Genomic DNA, 14,301 nt, shown 5'->3' on the forward strand with positions numbered 1-14,301 from the left:
AATTGTGAAATTTTTTGTTCTAGTTCTGTAAAAAATGCCATTGGTAATTGGATAGGGATTGCATTGAATCTGTAGATTGCATTGGGTAGTATAGTCATTTTCACAATATTGATTCTTCCAATCCAAGAACATGGTATATCTCGCCATCTGTTGGTATCATCTTTAATTTCTTTCATCAGTGTCTTACAGTTTTCTGCATACAGGTCTTTTGTCTCCTTAGGTAGGTTTATTCCTAGGTATTTTATTCTTTTTGTTGAAGTGGTAAATGGGAGTGTTTCCTTAATTTCACTTTCAGATTTTTCATCATTATTGTATAAGCATGCAAGAGACTTCTGTGAATTAATTTTGTATCCTGCAACTTAACCAAATTCATTGATTAGCTCTAATAGTTTTCTGGTGTCATTTTTAGGATTCTCTATGTATAGTATCATGTCATCTGCAAACACTGACAGGTTTACTTCTTCTTTTCCAATTTGTATTCCTTTTATTTCTTTTTCTTCTCTGATTGCTGTGGCTAGGACTTCCAAGACTATGTTGAATAATAGTGGTGAGAGTGGACATCCTTGTCTTGTTCCTGATCTTAGAGGAAATGCTTTCAGTTTTTCACCATTGAGAATGATGTTTACAGTGGGTTTGTCATATATGGCCTTTATTATGTTGAGGTAGGTTCCCTCTATGCCCACTTTTGGGAGAGTTTTTTATCATAAATGGGTGTTGAATTTTGTCAAAAGCTTTTTCTGCACCTATTGAGATGATCATATGGTTTTTATTCTTCAATTTATTAATATCATGTATCACATTGATTGATTTGTGTATATTGAAGAATCCTTGCATCCCTGGGATAAATCCCACTTGATCATGGTGTATGATCCCTTTAGTATGTTGTTGGATTCTGTTTGCTAGTATTTTGTTGAGGATTTTTGCATGTATATTCATCAGTGATATTGGTCTGTAATTTTCTTTTTTTGTAATATCTTTGTCTGGTTTTGGTATCAGAGTGATGGTGGCCTCATAGAATGAGTTTGGGAGAGTTCCTTCCTCTACAATTTTTTTGGAAGTGTTTGAGAAGGATGGGTGTTAACTCTTCTCTAAATGTTTGATAGAATTCACCTGTGAAGCCATCTGGTCCTGGACTTTTGTTTGTTGGAAGATTTTTAATCACAGTTTCAATTTCATTAATTGTGATTCATCTGTTCATATTTTCTATTTCTTCCTGGTTCAGTCTTGGAAGGTTATACCTTCCTAAGAATGTGTCCATTTCTTCCAGGCTGTCCATTTTACTGGCATAGAGTTGCTTGTAGTAGTCTCTTAGGATGCTTTGTATTTCTGCAGTGTCTGTTGTAACTCCTCCTTTTTCACTTCTAATTTAATTGATTTGAGTCCTCTCCCTCTTTTTCTTGATGAGTCTGGCTAATGGTTTATCAATTTTGTTTATCTTCTCAAAGAACCAGCTTTTAGTTTCATTGATCTTTGCTATTGTTTTCTTTGTTTCCATTTCATTTATTTCTGTTCTGATATTTATGATTTCTTTCCTTCTGCTAACTTTGGGTTTTGTTTCTTCTTTTTTTCTCTAGTTCCTTTAGGTGTAAGGTTAGATTGTTTATTTGAGATTTTTCTTGTTTCTTGAGGTAGACTTGTATAGCTATAAACTTCCCTCTTAGAACTGCTTCTGCTGCATCCCATAGGTTTTGGATCATTGTGTTTTCATTGTCATTTGTTTCTAGGTATTTTCTGATTTCCTCTTTGATTTATTCAGTGATCTCTTGGTTATTTAGTAACGTATTGTTTAGTCTATGTCTTTGTGTTTTTTACATTTTTTACCTGTAATTCATTTCTAATCTCATAGCGTTGTGGTTAGAAAAGATGCTTAATATGATTTCAATTTTCTTACATTTACTGAGGCTTGATTTGTGACCCAAGATGTGATCTATCCTGGAGAATGTTCTGTGTGCACTTGAGAAGAAAGTGTAATCTGCTGTTTCTGGATGGAATGTCCTATAAAAATCAGTTAAATCTATCTGGTCTGTTGTGTCATTTAAAGCTTCTGTTTCCTTATTTATTTTCATTTTGGATGATCTGTCCTTTGGTATAAGTGAGGTGTTAATTCCCCCACTATTTTTGTGTTACTCTTGATTTCCTCTTTTACAGCTGTTAGCAGTTGCCTTATGTATTGATGTGCTCCTATATTGGGTGCATATATATTTATAATTGTTATAACTTCTTCTTGGATTGATCCCTTGATCATTATCTAGTGTCCTTCCTTGTCTCTTGTAACATTCTTTATTTTAAAGTCTATTTTATCTGATATGAGTATTGCTACTTCAGCTCTTTGGATTCCCATTTGCATGGAATTTTTTTTTTCCATCCCCTCACTTTCAGTCTGTATATGTCCCTAGATCTGAAGTGGGTCTCTTGTAGACTTGTTTTTGTATCCTTTTAGCAAGCCTGGGTCTTTTGGTTGGAGCATTTAATCCATTCACGTTTAACGTTATTATTGAATACATATGTTCCTGTGACCATTTTCTTAATTGTTTAGGGTTTGTTTTTGTAGGTCCTTTTCTTCTCTTGTGTTTCCCACTTAGAGAAGTTCCTTTAGCATTTTTTGTAGAGCTGGTTTGGTGACGTTGAATTCTCTTTGCTTTTGCTTGTCTGTAAAGCTTTTGATTTCTCCATCGAATCTGAATGAGATCCTTGCCAGGTAGAGTAATCTTGGTTGTAGGTTCTTCCCTTTTATCCCTTTAAGTGTATCACACCACTCCCTTCTGGCTTGTAGAGTTTCTGCTGAGAAATCAGCTGTTAACCTTATGGGAGATCCCTTGTATGTTATTTGTTGCTTTTCCCTTTCTGCTTTCAATAATTTTTCTTTGTCTTTAATTTTTGCCAATTTGATTACTATGTGCCTTGGCATGTTTCTCCTTGGGTTTATCCTGTATGGGACTTGCTGCACTTCCTGAACTTGGGTGGCTATTTCTTTTCCCATGTTAGGGAAGCTTTTGACTATAATCTCTTCAAATATTTTCTTGGGTCCTTTCTCTCTCTCTTCTCCTTTTGGGACCCCTATAATGTGAATGTTGTTGCGTTTAATGTTGTCCCGGAGGTCTCTTAGGCTGTCTTCATTTCTTTTCATTCTTTTTTCTTTATTCTGTTCTGTAGCTGTGAATTCCACCATTCTGTCTTGCAGGTCACTTATCCGTTCTTCTGCCTCAGTTATTCCGCTATTGATTCCTTCTAGTGTATTTTTCATTTCAGTTATTGTATTGTTCATCTCTGTTTGTCTCTTCTTTAATTCTTCTAGGTCTTTGTTAAACATTTCTTGCATCTTCTCGATCTTTGCCTCCATTCTTTTTCTGAGGTCCTGGATCATCTTCACTATCATTATTCTGAATTCTTTTTCTGGAAGGTTGCCTATATCCACTTCATTTAGTTGTTTTTCTGGGGTTTTATCTTGTTCCTTCATCTGGTAATAGCCCTCTGCCTTTTCATCTTGTCTATGTTTCTGTGAATGTGGTTTTTGTTCCACAGGCTGCAGGATTGTAGTTCTTCTTGCTTCTGCTGTCTGCCCTCTGGTGCAAAAGTTTGGAACTTTAATGTTATCCCCTCACCATGTGGTAAGGGAGAGGGGCTGGAGGTTGAATCAATCACCATTTGTCAGTGATTTAATCAATCATGTCCCTGTAATGAAACTTCCATAAAAACCCAAAAAGGATGGGGTTTGGAGAGTTTCTGGGTTGATGAACATGTGGAGAAACTAGAGAACTCAGAAAAGGCATGGAACCTCCACACCCTTACCCCATATCTTGGCCTATGCATCTCATATATCTGCACCTCATATATCTGATATATCTCATATATCTATTTCTGAGTTATATCCCTTTGTAATAAAACAGTGATCCAATAAGGAAAGTGTTTCTCTGAGTTTTGGGAGCTGCTCTAGCATTTTAATCAGAACCAAGGAGGGGGCTTTTGGAACGTCTAATCTATAGCCAGTGGTTCAAAATGGAGGTGATAACCTGGACTTGGGACTTGAGGTGAAAACCTGAACAGGGAGGGACAGTCTCATAGGATGTGGCCCTTAGCCTGTGGGATCTGTTACTATATTTGGGAAGACAGTGTCAGAATTGTGTTGAGTTGTGCGACACCCAGCTGGTGTCTGAGACTTGCTTGGTGATGTGGAAGAACCTCTCCACCATATGTTGTAATTGGTGATCAGAGCAGTTTACTTCCTTTGCTTAATTCAGTACCATGCATTGTATAGGCGTTGGATATATGTATTTAATATGTAATAATAATGCTTATATACTTTATCCAAAATCACTTGTTTAGTAGATAATTTATTTAAGTACTTTACACGTTTGGAAAGGAGTTACTGTTCAGTAAGTATTTATGTTTGAATTGCATCCCAGCACACATTTTCTACAGATATCTATCAATCATCTATCTCTGTTGGTCTGTCTATTTATTTTCCAAATATATAAAACTATTGATAGCAACGAAAAAGCAGAAAAAGGAATCAAATATATTGTCTACTAACTTTGAAATAGTTGTATGCACAGGGTTCTACCAGTGTATTTCAAAGATGAGGAAAATATTACCTCTGGATCCATGGGTGGATACTTTCGACCTTTGCTTTTTCCAAGGCATTTGATCTTTCCTCCTTCCAGTAGTTGACACCAAAAGCCCTTTTGGGGATCAAAACTACAAACGATAAAATATATAAATGATAATAAAAATATAATGATTATAAATTATACACAGAATTTTGAGGGAGCCTCACCAATTTTGTAAAGGAAATGCACTTTCATATGCCTGTTGCTTTGATTTAATTTAATTCAATTCTACAAATATTCATTGAATTGATTTATGAGATTAAATAAACTATATGTTATGTATTTTTGATATTTCTACTGTAATGAAAAAGAACATATAGATCTTTAGTCTTTTCTTACGATGAAATTATTAAGTTTTATATTTTACCTCTTCATAAAATATGAAAGATGAACTACAAAACTACAACCATATATATAGGATCTTTAGAATATTTATTGTCTTATTTATATGATTTCCCTGTTAAAATATATTCACAGATTTCTTTGATGTCATTCAATGGTATATAGTAAGGTGACTGAATGTAATGTAAATATACTTTTTTTTAACATCTTTATTGGAGTATAATTGTTTTACAATGGTGTGTTAGTTTCTGCTTTATAACAAAGTGAATCAGCTGTACATATACATATATCCCCATATCTCCTCCCTCTTGCATCTCCCTCCCTCCCACTCTCCCAAACCCACCCCTCTAGGTGGTCACAAAGCACCAAGCTGATCTCCCTGTTTTATGTGGCTGTTTCCCACTAGCTATCTGTCTTACATTTGGTAGTGTATATATGTCCATGCCACTCTCTCACTTTGTCCCAGCTTACCATTCCCCCACCCCATGTCCTCAAGTCCATTCTCTAGTAGGTCTGTGTCTTTATTCCCATCTTACCCAGGTTCTTCATGACCACTTTTTTTTTTTTTTAGATTCCATATATATGTGTTAGCATATAGTATTTGTTTTTCTCTTTCTGACTTACTTCACTCTGTATGACAGACTCTAGGTCCATCCACCTCACTACAAATAGCTCAATTTCATTTCTTTTTATGGCTGAGTAATATTCCATTGTATATATGTGTCACATCTTTATCCATTCATCTGTTGATGGACACTTATGTTGCTTCCATGTATATAAACCTGAATTAAAGCTTCTAAGAAAACTGCTATATATATATATATATTTTGCTGTATGCGGGCCTCTCACTGTTGTGGCCTCTCCCGTTGTGGAGCACAGGCTCTGGACGCACAGGCTCAGCAGCCATGGCTCACGGGCCCAGCTGCTCCGCGGCATGTGGGATCTTCCCGGACCAGGGCACGAACTCGTGTCCCCTGCATCAGCAGGCGGACTCTCAACCACTGCGCCACCAGGGAAGCCCTGCTATATATTTTTTTAACAGTTCAATATGTTTATACTTTTGAAGGAGGAAATTAAAAGGGTAAAGATATAATTCACTATATTTTTCCAGAGAACTTGAGACACAGATTATACAAATGGTGAATGGAAGATTAGACAAATCTTCAATTCTTTTGTTGAAGGCAGATGATCTTATTGGTTAATTCAGACCCAATACTCTTAAAGAAAATTCTAAAGTTGTTTTGCTCCCATGGCTGCACAAAGTTACAAAAGAAAGAATGTGTGGCCTAATTATTTGGTTTAAACTCAGATATATAAGAATTTTTGTTTAGAACCAACAAGGTAGGAAAAATGAGAGAATAAACCAAATAGGAAGGGCAATTTTAAATTTACTGCTATGGGACTTGCTGCATGCATAAAACATCGAAAAGGTTTGCATTTTCATTGCTCAGCAGATGTTTTAGAAAGATGGCGCATAATTGAGTAGGACGTAAAGTTAATTAGTTGAAGAATATTTTGTTGCCCTGGGCCTATTCCTATAATAACGGTGCACCTGCAATTTGCTTCTGCACATATGTGAACTCATTTAGGGGAAGAGGGAATTTTTCTTTACAGTTCCTTGCCCAATCTATTATTAGAGACCTGATCCTTGCAGTCCAGGTTGTCCTAGTACTTGTTATCAATTAAAATTAAATACATCACTGGTTAAATGGATAAAAGGAAGACAGAATCATTTCCATCCTGGACTTTTCAATCTGCTATCTGCCTATCATAGGCCTTTCTCTAGTTTATATTAATTTCCCAAGAGGAAAAACAATTCTGCATGCTGTGCAAAATGAGATGGGGAAGGCAGCATAACAGTGCCCTTAAACAGCATTTTCTGCCTCAGGATGAGGATATTTAACTGCATTAATGTAAAATACAGCTCTGGCAACCAAGCCAAGATATTGATACACACTGAGAGTATCTCCTTTGCTCTCCGGTGTACAGAGGTCTCAGGATGGGCTGCTGTCTCTCCTTGCTCTCCAAACAGCTGTTGTGAGGCAGAGTTTAATACAACCTGAGGAAGGAGAGCCATCCAGAATATTGAAAGTCATTCTTTTAGATAGGGTTGCCATAACTTTGAATCCACATTACTTTGCTGCCCTCGTTTCATGTACTGCATTGACACTGTTATAGACCTGAAGTCTAACAATGGGCATTTATTCTTGCTAAGTTATATCAATTCCTTGTTTTATGGTTTGGTTTCAGTAGGCATGAAATTGTGAAATTAAGATGCAAAGCCTTTCTCAAATAACTGTTAGACAACTTTGAGGATATGAATTTGTTGCCTTACAAGTTCTTTTATTACACTGAACATCACTATAGTTATTAATTTTTGTGATGTGTGACATGTATTAAAAACCATATATTCTAAAAAACCCCCATATATTCTGTACTTGTTTGTAATCTCTTCTTTTGAAGTATGATTTTACAGGTTTATTGAACCATAAGGAACTATTTGTAGTAAACAGAACAGAACCATTCCCTAAACTACTGCAGGCAAGCAGGGGAAGACATGCTGACATCAATAAGTATTTATGTAAACGTATTACAGGAAACTTTGTCTACTTAATCAGCAGGGGCCATACCTTGTGTTGTTATTTCCATGTGTAGGTAAAAACTTCATTAGACTTGTTTTAGTGGATAACGAACAACCCAATCTTATTGCTTCTTTTCCTGTCCTTCCATTACCCTCTCTAATTATCTAACTGCTGATTCTAATCTGCTGTGAACTGGGAAATTATATAATCAAGCTCGTTAAAATTTTGTCTAAAACTTAATAGGCTGTATATCAGGCCTTTGTGAGGACATCAAGTACATGCTCTTTTAAATATATATTTTGACTGCTTGGAGCTTTTGTTTTTGTTTATTTTGCTTCTTTACACTTTTTTTTTCCATTTTCAATCACCCAAGTATATTATTTTATTTTCCCAAGGTGACTGCAACAATATACACCCTCCCACATTCTCTTCTGCAGAATGACCTTGCCCCTCCTCATCAAGAGGCGGAGGCTCCTTTCCCTCCCCTTGGATTTGCACTGACTCTAGTGACTTGGTTGCAATCAATAGAATATGGCATAAGTGATGCTATATGACTTGCAAGTCTAGGTCAGAGAAGGCCTTGAACCACATTCCCTCGATATACCACCCCCTCTCAGAACACAAAACCACTACACTGTGAGAAAGTCACACAGAGAGGTCTTGTCCCACTGAGCTCAGCTTTGAGCCATCCCAGTCCAAGAGCCAAAGGTGTGAGTAAAGAAGCCTCCAGAAGACTCCAGTCTCCAGCCATTCAAGTCATACCTAGATATTCATGTCTTCCCAAATATGGCCCCAAGTATATATTTTGAGCAGAGACAAGTTGTCCTGGCTGTGTCCTGTCTAAATTCCCAGCATACAGGATCCATGAGCATAATAAAATGGCTACGGTTACATGCCGGTAGGTTATGGGCGGTCAGCTGTGCAATAATGACTACATTATATGTGATTATATTTGGTTATACACAATTTAATAAATACAGAGTAAAACATGAATGTATCCCTTTCCCAATTCTTCCCAAAACACTACTCACTTTCACAGAGCTAATGGAGGCCATTAACATTTTATTTCTAACCTGTAAATTACTTGGGGAAAGAGATCATGTTTTTCACCTTTGTAACCTCAATTCCTAGAACACTTTCTGCATAGAGTAGTCATGTAGAAAGTTTACTTAAACAAATTTATATTGGGAAAAATCTCACAAAAAGGGGAATTTGTGATACATAAAATGCCTGTGAGGTAAAGTGTTCCTGGTATTCAAAGGGGAGACACTACATGAATAATGAGGACATTCCTTTGCTTTTGAGTAGCATAATGATGTATAAATTCATACCTAGTATTAATGATGCTATATACACACCTACCAGTGATAATTTATGATGGCAAATAATGGAAATGAAATCAACCATGAGAATAGACTCACGTTAGTGCTTCAGAGTAATTATAATGAGGTGTAACTCCCAGAAACTTCTGGACTTCGTCCATCACAGTAACTGGGTCAGATCTCAGCTGCTGTCCATCAATAATTAGCAACTGTAGAGTCAAAAATAGTCACTTTATGAAGAACAAAATTAAATTAAATAGACCAAGCTGCCTCCCTTGACCTGGTATGATGTTAATCAATTAGATCAGTATGAAAAGGAAGAAAATATGCACTACTTAGCAAACATGTTAATGTTTACTATTCTTGTGTCCTTCCAAATAAACAGCAAGTTTTGCCAAAGGCATTTTTTATAACCTTAACTAACTTGATTGTAAATCATAAATAAACACTGACACTCTCTTGATTTAGTAGTTCAGTAGAACCACGATTTTCCATCTGCTCTGTAATACAGATACTTGTCCAACCTATGAAATTCCATGAGTTGACCTTGGAACCAAGGGCTTGGAAATAATGGGCATACAGATGAAAATTACTCATCTATTCTCTTTACAAACCACAACAGAGAACTCAGGTTTTAGTTGTGACCTGACTGGAATGAAGAAGATAAAGGATGTGGACGCTTTCTGCAAATCCTTATTTCCTGTTCTATCCCAAGTTGCTGGAGCTGTTACAACACTTTCCATTTGGACAGTCTAATCCATGACCTCCTTCTTTCCTTATAAGAGTCCCATTGGACAGATGACACACGGGTATCTGCACATGGTGTTCCATAAGGTTCTGTCTAACTGGCTGCTCCTCTACTGGTTATTGCCTATGAAGCACCTGATGCCTCCTGTGTGAGGCCCTACCACTTTGATACCAGCTACTATGCAAAAGAAGATCCCCAGGATGTGTTTCACAGCCACTTAACATTGTTGTACTACTATTGATGTTAAAAATGTAAAAATTATCATTTCTTCCTCAGGTGATCATCTCTGCTAATAAATTGCTATCTGTGTCAATGTTAATTTATATTTTCTGTTTGTTAGTGCAACACTATGAGGATATAATAAACAGAAGAAATTCAGTTGAGGACATTACCTGAGAAGTAGCAAAGTAAGTGAGCCATCTTTCTATGTGGACCGCATACCATCCAGGTAATAGGCATCTTCTCTGCAAAGTTTTCAGGTCAGATGGGGCCCAATGTGCTGTTGTGATAACTTCATAGAAATTAAACCTCAGGGCAGCTGGATCTTCATGTGATCTTTGGTGCTTTAATAAGAAAGTCAATTGTAAAATTAATTTTCTTTATGCCTGCATAGGTATGTAAGCATGTATGTGTTTGATGTGTGGATATATATGTGTGTGTCATTTATTGCAAAAAGAGTAAGGAAAAAATAATTAATTGATTTTAGAATGAAAAATAAGGTGAAAAGTGCATACTATATTGAAGCCTAGGCATTGGCATATTGTTTATATAGAGTATAAGCCTTCCATATATATGAAGTAGCATTCAGATAAGCCTGTGGTTGTCTTCATGTCTAAAATGTTTAGGTGCAAGGCAAGAGACAGAGTACAAGGATTTTCTCCATGGGTCTGATTATAAGTGAAAAGATGTCAGACACCAGACAGATCAAGCCTGATGAAAAGAGATTTTGATTGGCAGGAGTAGGCTTACATATTACTGTGCTCTTCTTTCATTACAGCCACTCCTGAGGGTTCTGACAATTCCCCAATATCCCTATGTGGCAGGTGCTATGGATACAGAGAAGGCAGATGTTTATTCATGCTTACTCAGGTGTCACATTTATGTTGATGTTGCCCAAGGCACTTTGCTTTTACCCTCCCAAGGGTTTCCACCTAACTCTGCTAATTCCTAAATACCAATTCACTACTGCTTTTCAGTACCAAATTCTCTGAATCTTTCACATCCTACCATCATTGGTCAAGCTCAAGAGCCCAACAGAAATCAATACAATTTTATAAGCATTTATTAAGATCCTTCCGAGAACAACAACCTGCAATAGATTCTTGAGATAAAAAGATATAGGTAAGACAAAATTGCTGTCTTCAAAGAAATAAAAATCTGGTATGGAAAACAATAGATTAACAGATTGTGATAAAGGCATATATTTGACTAGAGGTATAAATTATTTGCTGTGATAGCCAGACCAATAAGTGATTAGTTCTGAATGAAAGATGAAGGGACACTTTTTAATGATTGATGCTTTTGAGCTAAAATGTGAGAAAGATTTTAATAAGCAGAAAAAAATAAATGTGGAAACTAAGAGAACTTTAAAGTAAATTTGAGTGAAGATGAATGAGGTGTGTGGGAATGGATGAATTGATTTTGCAAGATATCTAAAAGTGAACTTAAAGAAAAGTTACTACAGGATAAGGATGGAAGTATATTAGAGCCTGATAGAATTATGTAATAGCAGCCCTTATATATGTTAGAAATAAAAATTGCTAAGAAAGTAAAGGTGATTAAGTGGTAAATGGTTAAAGTGTAACTAATGAGTGGTAGGTTGTTAGAAATAATAACACTTTTGAAGCCCTCTCATAATTGCATATTTATTGACCTTATTTGTAAATGCATTATGCTACATACATAGAGACTACATAGTACATTTAATTAATACAGGGTGTAGAAACAGGGTAACTTGAGTGAAGAAATATAAACATACTATGTGCATGTTAATACAGTGATGTGAACATTTCTACTTTGCACAGTGATAATATGGAATTGTACTTAATCTGCTCTGTATTGACTTATACCAGTTTAGCATCAACTTTTTTTTTTTTTTTTTTTTTGCGGTACACGGGCCTCTCACTGTTGTGGCCTCTCCCGTTGCGGAGCACAGGCTCCGGACGCGCAGGCTCAGCAGCCATGGCTCACGGGCCCAGCTGCTCCGTGGCATGTGGGATCTTCCCGGACCGGTGCACGAACCTGTGTCCCCTGCATCGGCAGGCGGACACTCAACCACTGTGCCACCAGGGAAGCCCCAACTTTTTTTATATTTATGCAACTAAAAAGATTAGCATAAAAATATGACCAGAAGTCACACAGAACTGGGAAAAATAGCACTATAGGTCCTCTGTGAGGCCAATTATAAAAATGTGGGGTAGAAATTATAGTGGCAGGTGACATTTGTAGGAGTTTCTGAATTATACCTGCTGAACTTCAAATTTATGGTTCTTACTGAATAGACAAGACTGGGTAATAATGCAACCTAAGTAATAGGTTGCATTATTTTGAAATGTACAGCAGGCTGGGAACCCTAGTCTTAGCAATATAGCAATAAAATGTATTATCAGAAAAAATTATTCATTTCAAATGTGTATGTTCAAAGAATTTACTTGAAGAAGCAGGCATAGATTCTCTCTTTTTTTAAAAAAATAGTTGAATCCATGTGGGAAAAAAAAGAGATTCATATAATCTGCTCTAAGTAGTGACCATTTTTTCTGCCAGGAAAATGTGCAACATTTTTCCCCAAGTGTTCACATTCAAAATGTTTCATTAAGGCTTAACATCTCAATATTTTTGGCACAATTGAAAAAAATAAGTTTATTTTGCTTTGCAATATGAATTTTGTTAAAGTGAGAAAGACACATTTTTGTATATTAGGGAGTCATTGACTCATGGATTCTAACAATAATTTCTGGATTTTGCTCCCAAAACAAGTGTTCCACTTGAATTCCTAACCACTTGCAATCTCAGTTTGCAGTATCACATTTTTCTGTCCATCATTATTTGTTCTTAGCGATATATGTTTATTGAAGAAATTTTGAAAAGTCAAGAAAAAGAATAAAGGAAAAAGAAAAATTACTTGTTATTTTACAATGCTATTAATTTTTTTCTTTTAATCTACTTTATTTTGGCATTAATTTATGTATGCACTCATATCATTGGGATTTTAGTACATATAGATTATTACCACCTTAAATTCAAGGTCATCAGCTTTAATTAGGCTTTCATTGCAATGGGCAATTTTACATTTCTCTGGTCAACTTTACCTCACCCCTGTAGCAAGATTTCATACCCCCTTTTTTCTCTCCTCAAACTACTGCTTCCCAAATTTTTCCCCTCTTTTCACTAGATTAACTTGTTCTCAACTTTTTAAAGGAAAAAGAGACCATCATAGTCACTTTAATTTCTGTATCCCAGATCTTCAAATTTACCAGCAAGTACATTTATACCCTTTTCTATCCCTTAAGTTTCAATGCAGGGGTTCTTAATAACTCTGGCTGATAGAATTCAGAGGATCTATGAACTTGAATCTTCAAAAAAATGTCTATTTTTAGTAACTTCTAAATAAAATTTGGTATGTACTGTACTTGTGATTTTACCACCAATAAAAATCAGTTCTTTTTTTTTTATCACATTACAGGTCTTTCAGATATATCAAATGTTTATACCCACCGCTATTTCAAAATTACAGTAGTATTAGCCCCATCATTAGATCTTGACATTTAATGATTTAGTAAATATTTGTAACTGATTTTAAATTACTTTTAATTTAAAATCAGTAAATTTAAATTTGTTTTTAAACAAATTTGATTTTAAATTTGTTACTGATTTTAATTACTTTTCTATATAGTTGTTTCCTTTGTAATACTATGTAGTTTAATGCTTTAAAAATATATTTCTGAAATGAGGAACATGGACTCTACCCTATTGCTGGAAGTGTCCCAGCACAAGAAAAGTGAAGAACTCTGGAAATGGAGTGCTTCCCTCCCATCTAAGCTATTTCCTGTAGCCACCCTACCAGATCTCTCAGGATCCTCCGAGGGCTGATTCCCCATTTTCCCTTGGGGGACATTTAACATCCTTCTTCCTTTGAAAACTTTTCATTATTATTCAAATCACCACCTCTATAAACACACCTTCCTTGATCCACTGTGTCTTGTTTGCTAAAGATGAAATGCTGAAGAATACTCCATTTCGGTGTGACACAATTCTATATTGTTGGATGTTTACTTTTCCTTTTGTTATTATTATTATGATTAGTACCTTGATGAATAAAAAAGGGATACATATTTTTAATCCTTTTGAGGTTTTCTTATGATCGATTCCAGAAGAGGAATCACAGCACAAAAGTACCTTTACAAACCTTTTGATGACTGTCATCAAATTAGTTTTCAGAAAATATCTCCATATTTATCCTTCTATTGGAAAGTTCGAGTACTTTTATCATCACACCCTTAGCAACAGAGAGAACAAGCGTGACAATTTTTGCCAAGATGATATTTTTAAAAGTACCATTTTCATTTATATTTTGTTGATCCCTAGTTAGATTGATCATTTTTCATGTAAATTATTGTGCAGTTGGATTTGTGTGTGTGTATGTAAATTGTTTATCTATGCCTTTTGCTTGTCTGCTCATTTTTTTACTCAAATATTTATTT

General features: G+C 35.6%; 1 protein-coding gene across 2 annotated transcripts in view; it reads right to left on the reverse strand.

Annotated features, from left to right (window-relative positions):
* LOC132483405 (bifunctional heparan sulfate N-deacetylase/N-sulfotransferase 4) overlaps positions 1 to 14,301 on the reverse strand; it is a 244,592-nt gene that overhangs the window by 3,260 nt on the left and 227,031 nt on the right. The window contains exons 10-12 of one of the 2 annotated variants that reach the window (XM_060088700.1): positions 9,994 to 10,164; positions 8,953 to 9,062; positions 4,593 to 4,695 (exon numbers count right to left, since the gene is read on the reverse strand). In XM_060088700.1, coding sequence (XP_059944683.1) covers positions 4,593 to 4,695; positions 8,953 to 9,062; positions 9,994 to 10,164 — 384 coding nt within the window. The remainder of the gene's footprint in view (positions 1 to 4,592; positions 4,696 to 8,952; positions 9,063 to 9,993; positions 10,165 to 14,301) is intronic. The other variant, XM_060088706.1, reaches the window with a different exon arrangement.

Source organism: Mesoplodon densirostris, chromosome 1 (genome assembly GCF_025265405.1).
Source record: "Mesoplodon densirostris isolate mMesDen1 chromosome 1, mMesDen1 primary haplotype, whole genome shotgun sequence".
NCBI classification, from domain to species: domain Eukaryota; kingdom Metazoa; phylum Chordata; class Mammalia; order Artiodactyla; family Ziphiidae; genus Mesoplodon; species Mesoplodon densirostris.